General features: G+C 40.3%; 1 protein-coding gene across 4 annotated transcripts in view; it reads left to right on the forward strand.

Annotated features, from left to right (window-relative positions):
- The window catches only part of kaznb (kazrin, periplakin interacting protein b), a 123,570-nt gene that overhangs the window by 66,921 nt on the left and 37,986 nt on the right, over window positions 1–18,663 (forward strand). The window contains exon 2 of one of the 4 annotated variants that reach the window (XM_037101956.1): window positions 2,126–2,263. The exons of the other annotated variants lie outside the window; for them this stretch is intronic. Within the exon in view, the coding sequence (XP_036957851.1) occupies window positions 2,176–2,263 (88 nt within the window). The 5' untranslated portion in view covers window positions 2,126–2,175. The remainder of the gene's footprint in view (window positions 1–2,125; window positions 2,264–18,663) is intronic. 4 annotated transcript variants of the gene reach the window in all.

Below are 18,663 nucleotides of genomic sequence, written 5' to 3' on the forward strand. Positions count from 1 at the left end.
TTATAGTCATCATTGTCCGTTTTGAAACAGGAAACATTACGGAGGCCGGCCAGTAACAAGCAATAACACACTACATGTAAACTGTACACTAAAATATGCTTTTGAAAACAATTGTGGTTCATATTTGATCAGCACTGCCTTGACTTAACAGTATGATTAAAGTTTTTTTAAGCAACCGTTTCTTCGAGTAAAAGCAGCCAAACCTTAATTTTGAGAAGTTTAAAAATAAAATGTTCATCGGTTTTCAAAATAGTTGCCACAATTTTCCGATCCAATTATTCCACTACTTCTTTTAGCTCTACTTGTGCATGTTTTGTGTCCAAAGATCTTGTAAATGTTAAGGACTGCAACTAGTAAATGAGCTGTTTTTCTCTGAAATTTAGTGGCGCATTGGTATAAAAGTGGCATGTGACAAAAATACAACAATCTTCAAGTCAAGTACCTCAGATCTGTACTTAAGGACAGTACTTGTAAATGTCCTTAGTTATTTTCCACCACTGGCAGGCACTGATGCTCTCCTCTGTAGTTCTGCTGACGAGAGGATATTTCCTTCTGTGACATAATGAAAAAGACAAATAAAGAGGAATACAACTTTGACAACTAGACAGAGATGAGATGGAACAGACAAGACGATACGAAAGGGTAAAACTCTGTGAAGAGCAACAGGGCACTGTGAGAGACAGTTAATGAGTGTGTGGTAATACACTTCCAGACCTTAATTGGTTTGAATGAGCAGGCTGGAGAGGCTCTTCCATCAGGCTGTGGATGAACAGACTGTCAGGTGACATGCCACGGCCAGAGGACTAATTGGTTCTCTCCTGCAGACACAGCTCCTGTCTTAGCTCATGTAGTTGACAGAAACTGTTGTTAGGTGTTGGCCGAGTGAGTCACCACAAACCTCATTGTTTGGATCTTTATTAGGTCGTTCAGAAAATGTGCTTACATCCATAAATGACTAGCTCCATGGATGCTCAAATGTTGCATATTATTCTTATTTCAATCCTTGTCTGTAGTCATGTCTGTGGGAGGCTTCATGTACGTTGACATGGTTGTTAAAGTCAAAACGGCTCAAAGAAGGTGTAGCTAAATATCTGCTCAAAGTTATAGTTACAGTTTAGTTGGGATTACGGAAAGATCTTGTTTAGGTTAAAACTGAGTGACATCCTTCTTTGCTCCTGTTTTTTTTTTTTTTAAATTTGATTAAAAAGGCCTTTAGGCTTTATCACTTGTATGTAAAGAAATGTAAGAGTAATTGTTGAAACAACTGTCCTTCTTAGGAAGACTGATACAAAGTCTCACCCGAAGTGAAACTGCTGACTAGACTTTAAATGTCAACCGGATTGAGGATGATAAACTGGGTTGGAAGTTTCAGATGAAGTTGACTGAAAGACCAATTCTAAAAACTAAAAGAGGTAAAAAAGGAGTAAAGGTAAAAGGATTAGATATGGTTGAACAAAAGAAAAAGATGAATGCAAAGTGAGCCTGTACTGTAAACACGTGGACATACAGTGTTTCAGCATGCATTATTTTGACTTTACTGATTTCCGCACTTGTACAGCGCTGGTTAAGTACTCTCAGGGGAGGCTGCATATTGACGTCATTTGATGTCTTCGACAAGGCTGCGAGACACTGAAGTGGCTGTTTTTAAGGCAGACTGTAACTACAGTCTAGAGTGTCTCTTTTTCATGTGCAAATGTGCTCTTGGTGTTAGAGGCAGTGGAGACATTGTGCTGTATGTTCCAAGTGGAGTAGATGCAATCCTTTAATACTGCTGATATCAAAGGATTACACCAAGATTGTCTCAGGCCTTACATATGTCTCTGTGTCACGATCACGTATTAGCTTTTTAATACAGTCTACTTTAACTGTCCGATCACGCAGCTGAAGGGTGAAGGTCCCAGCTTAGGAATGATTGTAAACCAGCAGCTATCAGTGCCATGGTCTGTACAGGAATGTCCCATCTGCCATACTGGGATTGCTGGGATTGAGTGGGCAAGGGTGGCACAGGGGTGAGCTTTGCCGTAATTGATGAAGAGGCTAGGTGGGGGGTGGATATAAAATGAGGGCGTGGACTGATCCTCACTGTAATCTGTGTCCCATTCCTCATCTGCGATCATCCGAACAGTAAGCTGATGCCGCAGCAACAGTGGGAAGCTATCGCAGGAGACAACAGATATGGATTTTTCCTTCATGTTGAGGGCTGAGGAGATGTTGCGGCCCAGCTGTATACCATGGGAGCTGCAAGGACCAGAGATGAATGAAGGTACAGCAGCACTCAATTATGCTTCGCACCAGGGTCAGAAATGCAGCGATGCTCAACATGCACCAGCTGCTATCCACCTCTGACCTCTATGAGTGTCATGCAGCTGCAGCGCAGTAACTTTTGATTTATGAGGTTGTGTTTCTGCTGCCTTGTAATGAGATATGCATGGATGTGCACATACCATGCTATCATTTAACCTTGTGATCAGCGAAATGTGGACATCTGATAGCGAGGGCCACTTATTCTAAGGGACAATGCTTGTGTATTTCTGCACAGGCGAATGCACATGATTGGAAGATGTGTTTCAAATTAATTGTGTTTGTGTCACAGGGGGGCACAGACGCATCATGCAACAGGAAGTGGATGAGTGTGAATCATTATGCGGCGCTGCTCAGTGTACTGATACAATTGCCCGACACAATAAACGCTGTGTCTTCTGAGGCTTTGGTTCCTTTTTCGTGCCGCTTGTGTCTGTCGATCCCAGAGCTTCTTCATGATGCAATCCAGCAATTTTCTAAACGTACACTATCAATTATTTTGCATCTGTCAGCCATGACTCCTGTTACAATGCACTTGCTAACTCTGTACTATTCTTTTATGTATTCTGTGGCTTTGCCATTCCCTGACATTCTTAAGCACTAAATTAGCCCATTTAGCTGGAGTCCTTCTGATCCAACAGCAGCCAGCTGCTCTGACATTTCTAGGCCAGGACCAGGTACAGAGATGAAGGGTGGTTAATTTAAGAAAGGCCAACCACCCACTGGCTTCGTTATTTCAGAGCTCTTAGGTTTTGAAGAGACTCGCTAGAAGAGCTTAAGCAGAATCTGTTTTATGATTTTCTAAATTACTTTAGATTATCTGTAGTTGGAAAGGTATGTGTATTATCTTTTTATTTTATTCTAAAGCCAGAGCAGCTGGGGCATTTTCTTTATTTGAGAGACTTTAACACTTCCGCTGAAACATTTACTCATTCACTGTTCCATTCTATCCTCAGCTTAGAATAATGTTCATACCCATTTCAATACCTGTATCAGGACACTCATTGTTTTCCCAGAGTCAATATGTAAGCCCCCTGCAGCCTGACACATTTTGTGTCCTCATCATTGTTATTATATTTTAGTTAAAGCAGGTTCAAGGAGCTTTATTTTTGGGACAAAAGCCAAAAGAGCACCACCGTTTTTTTAAGTTTCATAGATCCAAAGCGTAACTTTCCAGAGTGGAAAGGGAAGAAAGAATAGAGAGAACCCTAGTCTCTGATGAGTGCTTAGATCAGTGAGAGTTAACCAGAATTCAAACATACAGACGCAGACACCTACGATGTGCACTGTTTCGCGCTAATGTTAGCTTAAGGCTAATGTACAGTACATTGGGGCAAATGATACACTGTAGGAGTAACATGAAAAATACAAATAATTCCACAGTCAGACTGGCTTCGATGGTTGTGAAAACATCATTAAACAAAGCCCATCACTGATGAATATCCGTCTGATGTGACTCAGGCACAAATATGCACAGACAATGTAACATTTTAAGGCTTCTCTAACCTGGAAGTTGCAACAGGCGTTAGAGGTAACTTGTGGATTTCTCTGGTTTTTAACATTGCTGAGAATATTTAGGATTATATAAGTACACAGCTCAGCAAAATATTCAGAAAAGGTCTAATCGATGCATAATTCCTATATAGTGTATCTTTAAACTGGTTAAACACTCCCTGTGGTACATTTAATGTAATATCCAGAACCATCTTAAAAACACTGCAGGAAACTCTGCTCCTATCCATTATATATACTCTTTAATATTCTCTACAGTAACATTCAAATAAATATATCTCTGAGCTAGCTCATTAGAAAAGCATCCCTTGTAAAGATTACAGAAAAAAGTAAAATAAATATTTCAAAACAACTGATGCAGAGAGGATGTAGAAAGTATTGAACAGAAAGTGGCTCTACCATATGGGAATGAGTTTTAAAATGAAATGAAAAATGAAAAAGCTTCTAAATCATCTCAGTCACAGTTCAAGGAGTAAATGTGATCTTGGTGGACTAGTTTTGAGAGCCCACACTGTTTGTGCAGTTTAATTGAGAGCTGGGAGTTGTGCGTGGTGACCATTGTCTCTGAACTGACTTATGGGTGAGGACTTTTAGTACCTCGCGTCAGTTGTTTGGTGACTTCCCTCACACCCTTGCTCGTCAGCTGCAATAATCATGCTGTATTATTCACAGGCTCTACTTTCTCTGACATTCTTCAACATTTTCTTTAGAGAGAGGATTAAAGTTGAAGCCAAAGGTTGCCAGAACAACTGTGACTTAGCAACCCTAGTGGGACGGAATGCCAAGGAGCAACAATGGAGGCCAAGTTCTCTCTCCAGTTGCTTCTTGCTCAGTCAATATAAGAGGAAACTTAATATATACGTGTTTTGTTTGGTTCTTGGATATCTTTTACAGTAAAAGGTAGCATAGCATCAGATGAAAGTAACTCACACTTAGATATTACATAAAAGAGCTTCAGTCGTCCATAGTATTGGGTCACACATTCAAGGTTGGGAATGTACATTTCTGCACAACACAGATATGTTGAAACTTTACATTTCTTGATGTTATAACTCTATGTTTCTTTATGTTTAACTTTCATTTTCATTTTGTGATAATGCTGTGGCCGTGTTACATTTAGGCACAAAAACCATAAAGTTATAAAAGCTGAACCATAAAAAACATTTAAGTACCTGCTTTGGTCATGACAAACATGACATGAGATGTGTTGACATCTTGTTAAAAGCACCTGGTTTTGTTACCAGAAACACAGCTGGAAATCTCCCAACTTCTTGTTTTAAAAACATCTATTTTGTGTTGGCACAAGCATGGCTGGATATTATCCCAGGGTCACCTTAAAAACATCCAGTGGTTATGCTTACAAGTGTTAAAATGCTTTGTTCCTCGTGAACAATATCCATTTGTTTCACCTTTCCAAATGTTGAAACACAGTTTTGAACTGTGGTCACTGGCTTCTCCCCATCTCCTATGTCAATATGATACATACTGCACGTACAAATCTTAATATATCAGTGTTTTGTAGAAGTGTTAAATGTCAACATTCTATTCTGCCTACTTGACTGACGCAATTGACAGAAAATTATGACAATTTTTTAAAACTGATGAAACATTTCAGTCGTTTAATCAAGAAAACATGTTCTCAAGTTTTCTTGAATGTGAGGGTGAGCTGCTTTTCTCACTTTTCTGTCATTGTGAATTAAATATTTATTGGCTTTGAACTGTCAGACAAAACAAGGTTAAAGATTGAACTGTGATGTAAATGTACACAAACAATTAAATATTCAATTGATTAAACAATTCACCATTTAAATGACAATACAAATAATTGATCGTTGCAGCTCTAACACATACCTTTGCACTACTGACCTTCTATCGATCTTGTTTATTGATAAAGACATTCCAAGGTAACCATTTCATGTGTCTTAACCTCTAACAAGGTGATTTGAAGCCAATTAGAGATCTGCTTCAGGTTCCCACAGTAAATACACCAGAGTTTGCTTTCAGATATGCTGCTCCATCCACCTGGAATAATTTGCAGTCATAGCCGTTACTATCTATCAGGACACAGACGACGTGTCCTCAGTGTTGTCTCAGCCAATTAGAGGCTTTGATGGCCTGAGGAGAAGGGCACTTCCTTATGTGCAGTGATACAGTTAGCAAGTGTAGTAGGGTGCAAAGAAAAATTGTTCCTCTTGTATTTTATCCAGATCTATTATTTGGAGCTTTTAGTGCCACAAGCCATGTGCAATCTAGTTCCATTATATTAAAAAGAAGGCAGACATTTCAGATCACACCAAAACGACTTTGGAAACAACGGACAAAAAGTACTACAGAGGAAAACATATGTTTTTTAACATTGGGCTGTCCCTTCAAACTTGTCTGTAAATATTGTTGAGATTCTTTTCACTCATCCTTGAGATTTGATGCGCTGTTTTGTATCTCATCTTACACTTTTCTCTTTTGTGTCTGGGAGTTTTTGTTGTGTTTTTTTTTTCTTTTGTTGGGGGCTCTTGTTTTGTCAAACAAAAAGTTTCAAGCAAACTCATACTCAAAAATTGTAAAAATACATCTGTTTACAATGTTTCGGTACCAGATCAGCAGACAAAAATCTGTAGCTTGCAACTTCTTTTTGAGCGTGAAATACAGTCAGAATTGAATTGAATCTGGGAAACGAAGCTCATGCGTCAATTATTATCAATGGGATTAATAGCCGGAACGCCAAAATACCCAGCAACCCAGATTGTAACAAAACCTGAATTATCCTCAAACAGAGACACATTGAAGATTTGGTGTGACAGGAGGAAGCGCTGACCCATAAAATTAGATTTCATATTTTTCAGTGAGATATAGGTTACGCCATTTCCTTTCGTCAGTTCAGACACATTTTCCCGTCTGTGAATTCTAAAGTAATCTTCTGCTCCACTCAAGAGTAAGCATACTTTCCCCCAGACATATCTCACACAGTAACTTTCATGGTAAATTGATCTCCGGTGTTGAAATAGCAGCTTTCTTTTGCTCTTCAAAGAGAAAGGAATGGTTATAGTACAGGTTTGGCCAGATGCTCTGGAGTGTCTTGGGAGGTCTGCCTAGAGAAATGGGGTGCAAATATAGGAAACAAAATGGTGCCTCAAGAATCTGAGCTGACTGTTTTTGTTAATTAACCAGACAACATGGTGGAGGAAGAGGGAACCAATGCAGGTCTCCAGTCGCTCCTGCGCTGTCTCTTGAGAATGCACTGCCTCGGGGAGATGCATTAACAGAAAACTCTTGTTGTTTCCGATTCGACAGCGATGATGCTGCCATGCTGATGCTCAGTGGTCTCAGTAAGCGATCACTGGTGTCATGATGATTTGTGAAAAATGGAAATCAATGTTTAAAGATTTTTTTTCACCCCTCTTAGACTTCTTCGTTTCTTCTCTGATCTTACTGTTTGACTATGTTGAAGCCTTCCTGACTTCATGGTTCTCTGTTACAAGCTGCCCTGCAGGACGCCGGCAGGATGCATCCCAGAGCCTCTCTGCTCTTATTACTGCAGTTACTCTCCTGGGAAGAAGCCTCTGTGGATCGAACCAATGGTGACCAGTGACGCAGAACCAACGGAGGGGAGGTAGCATTAAAGACGGAGGGGAGAAACAGTGGCAACAGACAGAGAGCGAGAGAGGGAGACAATCTATCACTGCAGGAGTTACAGTGCGGGGACAGGAGAGGAATCTTAATAATCATGAGGAACCAAAAATCCTGAGAGAGAAGGAACTAGATGAGTTGAGGGATTTGGGGGTTTTAAAACTTGGAGAAGAGGTTGATTGATGAAGGAGGATGCAGGAGGAGAGGGCAGAGGCAGTTGGACTCTTCACACAATTGCAGTGTTGGCGGCGACATAAAAAAAAAAAAAAAAAAAGGCAGGGTGTACTCACCCTCACAAAAACAGAGCGTACACACTGACATAAGGAGAAAAAGTGCCTGCGTCGCTCTCAGCAGTTTCAACTCCTGCAGCTAATGAGATGACATCAATCACTCAGTGGACCAAAAAGCCAGTGGGCAATTGTCTGCACTTTTGATATCTAGTATCACACAAAAGGTCAGCTTTGTGGACAGGTGTTGGAGCATTTTTTGGATGGATGCCTACTTACCCTGCTTCCTATCAGTAATTATCATTGCAGCCTGCAGAAGGAGTGCAGGGAAACAAGAAGAGTGAGGATAAAAACAGCACTGTCTATAATTCAGAGTACTACCATAAAAGATATCAGGATAATGAAAACACCAGACCATATTCTCCATATTTTATGAATGTTGATAATGAAATTCTGGAGCTTTCCCCCCAAAAACTGATTTATCTGTTTTTTTGAATAGAAATCTTCAACACCAGCTTGCATCAGACCGTTGTCCTGACAGCTGCTGGGGAAGTTGTGCTGTCTCCCACTGAGACATAGTTTCATCAGACAAGAGTACTTTCAACTTGGACATTAAAGTTTTACATTAATTCCTGCTTCAGTTTTTCCATTTCTCAGGAGTGACTGGGTCTGTGCATGGCCTTCCACCACTAATTCCACTGCTATTGGTCAAATTATCTTCATTTGTAGGGCTTACCCTCTCCCCAATGAGATTACTGTTTCCACAGTGTTATTGGCTAAATTATATTAGCTAACTGGTAACTGGTGCTCCCTTCCTTGATCACACTGATGATGTGGTAAATACTTTATAATGAGACAGACAAATTCCTTAGTATTTCCTGAGTAATGCGCACAGAATAAATTGGGTTTACTTTATACCATGACCTTTAAGATCACATAAATAAGAAACAACATACAATATTTCCATGGTGGCCAATTTCCTCTGACATCACCCTCAGGGTGGGAACCTCAAATTTCGTGGGCTAGGCTGTACTCCAGGTTTCAAGTCATGTAAACAAAGGAAACCTGATGAAATAATCATTTGACAATGGATAGTGAAAATACAGAGGGACATGGGCCTCCAGTACACTTTTTACACTTTGTGAATGAATGTTCTTGTGAATGAAGGTTTTTTTTTTCAACCATCTGGGCTGCATCAGTGTATGATACACTGAGGGTCAATGTTTTGTGAGAGAAATGATAAAGTGAATGTGTCAAGAATGTGTTTTGAGTACGACCCATGCTTCCTTATATGAAGACATGAAAAAGACAAGCAGCGATAGCAGTTAACAAACTTATTTACCCCCAGCTGTGCTTCTTGAGCTCTGTGCTGCCAAGTGATGGGAAACTGTACTGCAGTAACTCAGATAAAAGCCTGTATGAGGTAATTTAGGAACTACTTTGCTGTTCATTAACAAGCACTTCAGCTGAAATAAAAGCATATCTCTGGAAGTATAGGAAGAATAGTCTATTAAGTGTAGCCCAGCATTACCAATTGCACATTTTGTTCCACAAATAATTTTCTGAACATGCTGTGTTTTTCCAAGGTTTGGATAATTATTTAAAAGTAGCAAATCAGCCATATTTCATTTTATCTAAAAATGAAGGGGGCGATGCGAGTACAGAAAATGAGGACATTCATTTCAACTAACTCCATGACCCTGAATAGAGGTCAACATTATAAATAAGCAGACATTAATACTGTAGCTGCAGGTAAATCTTCAGTAATTGGTAGATGTGTGAAGGGACGAAGTCGCTGGTTTTGTGTGTGAGTGTGAGAGTGTGTGTGTGTGTGTGTGTGTGTGTGTGTGTGTTTGTGTGTGTGTATGACATGTGCATGAAACACTGTGGTTAAAACTTCTCTGAGATGCTAATTAGCACTTTCACTGCTATCCCACTAATTATAGTCCTCATGTAGGCTGTAGCATTGACAGGGGGGATTAGATTTTAAATGTGCATGTTCTGCTACAGAGGAACGCGACTCGTTGCGACACCCTGATGCAGTAGGAGAAGGAGTAAGCGGTCAGCTCCCTTCTCGAGACATTAGTCATTCTGAGCGGCGTGTACAACTGAGCGAAAAGCTGATTCAGGTTTTTCATACAACTGCAAGGTATTGCAAGTGGATGGCAGTGACCTTAAAGGCTTTGGAGTACTGTAGTATATTGTAACATTAGCTGTGAGTAGAAGTCATTGCATGGGTCATTTTTCATTCGCTGAATTTCTCACCATTACTGTAAAAGTCGACATCACAATGGGTGATTCATCACCTCACCAGAGGGGTGTAATTCTGTGTGCTATATTTCCTCCTCTAAGGATAACATTGTGACTTTACTATTTGTATTTCGCACACTTTCTCATGTCCCCTCTCTATCAAACCTTATTACCAGATTCAAGCGTTGTAATGTGAGTAATGACCAGCAGTGTGAGGGATTTCTGCGATGATCTCAGTGTTTCTCTGGCCTGGCCCAGTTCACTGCAGTGGTAAATCTGCTAACGAGTGTTTTGAAGCAAGATCCCCATTCCAAAGCCAGCATGACGCCAGTGTCCCCGACTTGGGTTAAATTGTGAAGGCGGCAAAAAATGAAGGCAATGTTAGATGGCATCCTCTCATGAGGAAACATGCTCAGGCTGAGTTTGGGCTGTTTTGGGTATTTATCGCTTCAACAGCCTGCAGGTGCGGTGAAGGTACTAATGTTTTCTGCTGTTTATGTTTTGCCCCACAAGCTAAATAAAATCACTGAAGAAAACAAAACATTTCAGGATGACTCATCTGATTATACTGATTGCAACTAATTGCATATGTTATCTTTCCAGAGCTGCAGCTCCGAACTGTAGCTGGGAGACCTCTGGTGCTAACAAAGTCATTTTAAGTGTTGCCACTTGGCAGCCATCTTTGCAACAACCCCCCAGGCCGTTAATAAGGTTAATAAGACCAGGAAACCCTCTAAAAGAATGGGGAAATAGCCCGAACTTTAGTTTTTAATGGTCACCTGGACATTAAAAAAAAATGTATAGAACTTTTCTATTCGAATGGTCTGTCTGTCACTACAATGTCTCTGTTGTCATGCTATTGTAATTTATTCCAACATGGCTCAAACAAGCAGTGATCAATAAAATCTTCAATCTATTCTCAAACGGACAGGGAGCCAGTTGACTTGCAAGTCATATAAATGGAGGCAATCTGACAAATTCCTCATTGCTCAGCACCAGAAAAAAACAACTGTTAGAAAGTGTTACACAATGTGGTAGGAAAGGCGTACATTCATTTTAAGATACCAGTGCACATATTGGACATATTTATTTAAGCCTGGAAGTGAAACACACCGGATGTAATCAAACAGTAGGAAGTGGGTGAATGCTAATGTTAGCTGATGGTTAATTTACCTTCGTTTTGCCTTTAAATGTGCCCTGATGTCCCTTCAGGCTTTCAACATCAATCACAGTTTCAGTTGCTGGTCAATTTGACAGATTCTCCTCGTTTATATGACTTTGAGTGACATCATCCATCATCCCAGCCTTTAAGTGTGACATCAGAGGAAAATGGCCACCATCAGAATATGATCTGATGTGACGCTGTCGTCTGTTCAATCCAGTATGAAGCCTCGCTGTTCCTTTCTGAACAAGTTGGAGGCGAGATTGAGACTTTTGGCCTATGGCACAAAGGAGTGAAGGGAGTGGTATGAGAGTGGTAGAATGGTATGAGTGGTTCGAAGGTTAGGTCTGAACGAAGGGACCAAGATTACTTTCAATGAGACTGATGTTGAAAATGGTTTATAACTTTTGCTAGAATTTCATTGGATGCCCTTTGTGGAGGTAGGTGTACTTAGAGTCACTGTTCAATTTAAATTTAACAGCAGCCTTTTCTTCTTAGGAAATATCTGACATTGTTGAATTTGTACTCCTGTTATTAAAGCCTTGTAAATTCAAGTGTTTACCTTTGATTGAACCTGGGGATCCTTAGTTTTCGCAAAATCATTCATTTCCATGGCAGTCGAGGAACTTACTATAACCCAAATGTAAAATATTGTTGACCCGAGTGGTTGTATACCTCAGTTCATCTTGAGAAAACAATAGTGGCAGTTTTGTGGGTATGTTTTTCATCAGTTATGCTGTATAATCATTTCGTAGTTTCTTTGTGCTATATATCTATTTACATGCCTTTTTAAATGAGGATCATCTACAGTGAGCTTTTCCCCACTGGGAAAATACAAAATACTGCATCTGGAGCAGATATTCATGTGTTCATCACTCCTGCAGATATAAAAATACAAGCTGGGGAGTTTTAATGCCAAAAAAGATAATTAGATTAATCTTGTGCATGTATTTTAATATGAGCTTACTTGGTGAATTGTGTGTCACAAAGATATCAGATCTAGTAGTAAGTTTGTTTACTACAACTGCATTTATTCACATCTCTCAGACTCCCAGGGCCATTGAGCGGCTGCCAGTTTGAGGATCGTTACAGCGAGAGAACAAATTTTGACTAATAGCTCGAGACTTTGTTGTTGGTTCCAAGATAGCAGAGGAGCACTTGTGGCTTTTTTTCATATTACATTTGATGCCAGCAGCACAGCATGCCGTTTGTGTTCTCATTGCCTCTCTCCTGCAATTAGCAACTGTTACAGACAGTAGTGGCAACTATCGCAGGCAGGCACTATTTATAACAAGAGCAGGAGATGTCAGACCACAATAGCATCTTTTTAAATCAGTAAAACATGTTGCCATCTGATTTGACTGTTACTTTTTGCTCCAGCGGAGATTTATAGTCGCTAGGCTTGAGTATGGCTGTATTGAGATGTTGTACATTGCAGATGATATTTAATTCAGTTTGAAGACAGTATGTAAGCTGGTAGAGCTGACAGTGTGGGTTCCTGCGTGGGTGATTCCTCATCCTTCCATCAGATCAGTAGCTGGCTTGTCAAGGCCCAGTGAACATGGTCTTAGTTCTATTATTCAAACCTTTACCCAGCTTCTCACTTGGTCAGCGGTTCAAACCATGCCTCACATACTGCTATAGCTATTATACTGCAGCAGTGCCAAGAGAAGACTGGGGATGTTACACCCACCCCTGACTCCAAGGGCTGCATTACTGTGTTGTGTTATTCGGCATGATAAAGAGTGAAGTTTTCCCCTGGAGAAGGAGCTCTCCTCACCCACTGGTGCCCTTCAAACATTCATTAAGGTGATTTTTTTTGGAGCTGTTTCTACCCCAACTATTAATTCAACATTTGGTTGAGAAAAGGGGAAAGATGGGCCAGTTAAGGCACAGCTAATATGGTTTTCACTCTTGGAATTACTATCCACGACTACTCAACTGAAGTCCTCCGCGCAGCAACAACGAGAAGCCAAAACAACAGGCAGAATGGATTTACACACTGTCTGATTTACCCTCTTAACCTGCTCATGTTGGCAGCAGATGTTTCAAATAACCGCTCAACTAGTAGCGACAATATCCCCAGACTCCCTTAACAAATTATGTGATTTTAAGAGTTGGTGCATGACAAGAAACTTGTCAGTACGTCGAGGTATTGCTGTACCAGCACTGTCTGTTTTCGTGTCTGAAGTGCACCTTTCTTCCCACTGTTTCAACTGATTTCACCATTTACACTAAATTTATGAAAGACGATAATGATTTGTTGACTGTAAACATGTCAGACTTGACAAATAAAGTAAAGAGTAACCGCCCGCTGAAAAGGCACCTAGACTCTCCACAAGTTGTTGCATGTGGAGAAACTTTATATACTCTGTGAAACACTGTTCACCACACATTACTAACTATTTGGACTGTCTTGTTATTTTGGCAAATGGCATGCATGAGGATATTTCTGTCTTTGTGTAAAAACCATAGTATCAGTGATGTACAGTGTGTATTTGCATGTAGAGCGGGGAAGTGAGATCTGATCACAAGCAGTCACTTGAGACACGTCTCAAGACGCATGTTAATGTCAACTGACGGGAGAGAAGCCGTTCACTTTGACACATGGGGACACATGTTGATACCAAATATGAATGGCTCAACCATTTGTAACCAAGAGTCCCTCTCTAGCTGCCTTTTAGAGCGAGGGAAGTGATGCCCAGCTCGTCCTCTGTCCCAGTCCTGCTGTCCAAAGAGGATAGGGTCCCTGTTGGATCCTGCAGAGGCAGCTGGGATGGGTGTGGCAGGACTGGCATGTGTGAAAAGAGTGTTAATCAATTCCCAGGCCTGTGAAGGGGGACAGGGGTCAGCAAAACGTCTCACATTTTCCAAATGTCCCTGCACACCAGGATAATATTAAAGCACAGAGCCAGCCTGCTGCTGCCATCTTTGCAGCTTTTACCAAAGGCAGGAAAGGCGTTGGCACAAGAAGCCGGAGGAATTTTTTTTTGTCGTGTCAGTGCTGGATTTCTTCCAGGCAGCTTTTTCTGCTTAATCTTCAGTTTAAATCCACCCTCATCTAGATTCCCTGGTCCAGCAAAGCCTGTGGGTTATGGCAGGGCAGATGATGCCCTGCAATGACCAGCTGTGACCCACAGAATCCACCAGATGAGCCATAAAGTCTCTGTGTGTGTGTGTGCATGTGTTTGTGTGTGTGTGTGTGTGTGTGTGTGTGTGTGTGTGTGTGTGTGTGTGTGTGTGTGTGTGTGTGTGTGTGTGTAGTAAGAGGGGATTTTGTGTGTATCTTAGTGTACATGCAAATTTATGAAATTTTTCACATGGCATAGAAATAATTTAACGTTAGTCTAACTTTACTTTGCATTGTGGAATACATATATTAGTTCTGTATTAAAAATGTTATTCTGCTCTAACAGCCTTTCTGTTGGACCTCTGTAAGTCAGAGGACGGAACCTGTAGTTATGAATTTGTCCTCCAGGACTGCGATCGAGGACATCTGCGTTTCAGACAACTGAACCTTGAGCTCACAACGCTGCTCTTCAAAGAGCAGTGTACCACTGACAGTAGCTAATCCTCCAGGGTTACAGAAACATTTATTATCTAGGCCATAATGGATTCCACATTTTTCACTGGTTGAGCCTCAATGATAATGATTATGAATGTTTGATGCACTGTCCTACATCTGTCCAATGTCTACATCTATAAGGTAGCCAGCATGAAGGATTGATGTGGTGTTTTTTTTATTTATTTATTTTTTATTTTTATTTTTTTTTTATAGCAGTACACGGATTGCTTATCGTTAAGCTCCAGTCCTTTACTATTTCTGTTTGGCAGGTCAGCCCCACTGTGATTATTCATCAGCCAGTAAAGATCATGATACCAGTCATATGGGACGATGCATTACTACATCACCCCGCTGTGACTCCAAGGTTAGCCGTCATCCTGTAACCTTGTTTTCCTGATGGTATTGTTATGAATAATCAACAGAGGTAGTTTTTGCCCTCTTGAGCCCTTCAGCTGTTTTGGTTTCAGCATAACAACAGCTCAGTATAATCACAGGGCTGAGCACTGCAATGCTGATATTGTTTTGAGCAGGTGTTGTATGCGATACTGAATTAGGGATTCAAATGATACTTAATTCAAAAGTGCCTCCTGTCTATGTATATATAAGGCTGAGCAAAAATGATATGCCTTCATGGCAATGCTCACAAATGTCTCCTTTCAGTTGATATCTGTCAGCGTGTAGTTTTGCACTATATAATCATACTGCTGATAAAAATGTTTTCATTGTTTTTGTTGCAACTTTGTGATATGGAAAAAAAACCCTCCATCATCTTATAGATGAGACCAGGCTCATGTCTTTTGGATGAAAACAAGATAGTGTGCTTGGTTTGTCTTACACAGAAAGATGGACAGTAAAGCACAACAACTGAACAGCTCAAAACAGACCACCCCAGCTAAACTATGAGTTAATGTTGTTATCATAACAACAAAGATTGTTACACGTCAAAAATTAAAGGTTAGAGGAGGAGTTTTTAAAAGTCGCTCATCAAGTCACTGATGTATTTTATTTATTTATTTATTTTTTCATTTTTAGATTTAATATTTTGCCTCTGGGCTTTGCTTAGTATGTTTTTCTTTGCCCTTTAACAACACTGAGCAGGTCTTCCCAAGGTTTGTGAGTGTCTCTAAGCATTCTCTAGACATTTTGCTTTTAAAAACCCCTCGGTCATTTAGTCTCTTCACATAGAAATCATTAGAGTGGAAGAGATGCAACAAAACCGCAGACTGTTCAGTTGAACAACACCAACCATAACACCGCTAACCCCGGACACTCATCTTCCTCGAGCAATTTCTCCTCGTTGATGTAATGGATGTGTCCCTGAAGGGGCTTCTTTTCCACATGTTTCTCCAGGGCAGACTGCTGTTGTGCTCTTAACGGCAGCACACAGAGAGCATCTAGAGGCTATGGATCACAGCAGCCTTGGAGCAGCCTTTCAGGCCTAATGTTCTGTGAGCGCTGGGAGTATTGATTCACTGTGTCACGTATGATTATAAACACAGATTAATAGACAGTAAGTTTTCAGCTCCAGGCAAAGTAAAATGTTAGAGGAATGGCATTTTGCCGCAGTGTTTTGGCTCCACGTTTGGGTTGTGTAATAGAGATGTGACAGCTCGACCTTCGATATATAGCATGCAGTTTCACTTTCAGTGTGTCCCAGAGGAGAAATTTATCTGCTGCTTTTCTTGTGCTGTATACAGCGTGTTGAATACTAAGTCAGCTTCCCCCTGAAATATTTAACCGCTGTTGTTAAATAATTATTTGACATCTTTTTCAATCTGTGTTTACAGTGCCTTCAATTTGTCATTTTCTGGTTTTACACAATATTTTAATTGCATTATTTCAAAGGTGGAAGAATTAGTCAAATCTCATACTAAATAAAAAGAGGCAATACCACAGTGTAGAAATTCTCCTTTACAAGTAAAAGCCATGTATTTAAATGTTTGAACAAAATGCAGGTTGCAGAATGTGATAGTTAATGTATAATTAAACCACTGGGGTTCAGATTGCTTCCATATAACCGGCTTTCCCTGTGCAGTTTCCCACTAACGAGGAGTAAAATGTACTTAAGTACCAAAAGTAAAGTACTCATTTTGCAGATCACGTATATATAATTTAATTGTAATTATTGATGATTTGCACAAAACTTTAATCACTTTAATGTCGAAGCAGGTAAAGGTGGTTCGATCACTTTTTGTGGTTCAACCTGTAGCTGGTAAATTTCCCCTCAGTGATCAACAAAGTTTTGTCTTAATCTCTAATATTACATCATTATCTATTTGTCATATGAACTAAATCATCAAAGTATCTGGTTACTGAATTAATTTAATAACTTCAGTAGATATCTCTGCAACACAATACCTATGTCTTTGACATAAAGTGAAAAATGTTGTTGCTTCACATTCTGCTGATGTAAATTTTAAACAAATATTCTTATGTGCTGTACTTTTATGACTGTTTGAGTAAATGTAATTAACTTTCCACCAGCGTTTTGTTTTTCTAATGTCATATCTAGCTCCATCATAAAGGAGACTTGTTTCCTATTTATTTGTCTGTGTCATGTTAGTGACACCAGTGTTGTTGGAGTGCGTTGTCAGCGTTCTGCTGTATGCTGGGATTTGAACGAGCCCCATGTGTCCGTGCCTGATAATAGCAGAAGCGACCTTTGAGCGTTGGTGTCACGGATGAGCGGTCTCCCCCTTGTGAAATATTCAAACAGTAGATATCTCATCCAAACTCAATCCCTTTGTCTTATGTAACCAGGCGAGGTTTTCTGGCTCACTCTCCTGCCAAAGGTTAAATTCCCTAAAGACTTCACATCATTTAGCTTTGTTAATTCATTCACTGTCTGCCATGCTGTGAACTTCCATTTAGATAGCGTTTCAAATTCTTCTAACGTTATGTTGTGTCAATTTAAATGCATGAGAGGAAATAATAGAAAATTGAGCACCACGGTTATTGTCATCCCACCAGGGAATAATTACTGCGTACCAAAGAAAATGGTTGAATTCTTTAGGGCTTTACATTTTGGGATTATGACATTTTACCCATAAAATATCACACTTCATTTTTTGGTCCTGTGTTTCTCAAGCTTTTTACCCTGTTTATGTTCTAATACACTCTTTTTTTTATCATCTCTCCCCTTTGAATACATGAGATAAGCAATTAAGAAAAAAAACATTCTCCTCAGTATCATTGCTGAGGCTTTTTTGAACTGCTGATTTTTAATCTGCACCAAAACCCCCAATTAACACTACAGCTCCCCTCTCTGAACTAACAAAGACTAAAGACCTTTTAGTGGTCGAGAATATGTAGAAACAAGAATGCTACAGTGACCTTTTGTTCTGTAAGGGGTACTCTTAGAGCCAAACACCTCTCAAAGCTGGGGTTCTCTTTTATACACAACCCATGGCCTGATAATAGCATGTTTCCAGCCTTTCGTAAATTGTGAGTAAGTGGGACATAGGTGCAGCTATGGTATTGCACTCAGCAGGACTGTATTTCAGGGTGTTCTGTCTCCACAGTGGCCTGGTGTTGCTCTTTTCCGGTGCAATCAGTGATACAGGAATGAATGTCTGCTGCCCGCACGACAGTCTGAATGCCAGTGTAATTAAAGGTTGTCTGAGGGTGGGCAATGATGAGCTGTCTGCACAGCCATGATAGTTGCCTCCCATTTCTGCTTGAATGCCCTCTTCAACTCCCACCGAGTGTGTGCCTCCTCTCTCCGTCATGCCCCACGCATGAGCCGAGTGTTAGCTGTGAAGGGAGGTTGTGCGAGCTGTTTGAATGGCCTCTCTGACTTCCTGTCACACCTGGGGGTGTTTCTGCAGTCACACACTCTCAGCACTGTTCTCATTAATAACTAGTTGGTGTTTTCCCTTGTGATGCTGTCAGGGCTCTCTTTTTCCCCTGACGTTTGCGCTGAAGCTTCTTACATTTTTAAAGATAAATGATTATACTTTGAGCCCAATTGGAATTAAAATGCATATTTCTTGCCACAGCAAAAGAGATGTGATATATCTTGT

This window comes from Acanthopagrus latus, chromosome 6 (genome assembly GCF_904848185.1).
Source record: "Acanthopagrus latus isolate v.2019 chromosome 6, fAcaLat1.1, whole genome shotgun sequence".
In the NCBI taxonomy this organism is placed as follows: Eukaryota; Metazoa; Chordata; class Actinopteri; order Spariformes; family Sparidae; genus Acanthopagrus; species Acanthopagrus latus.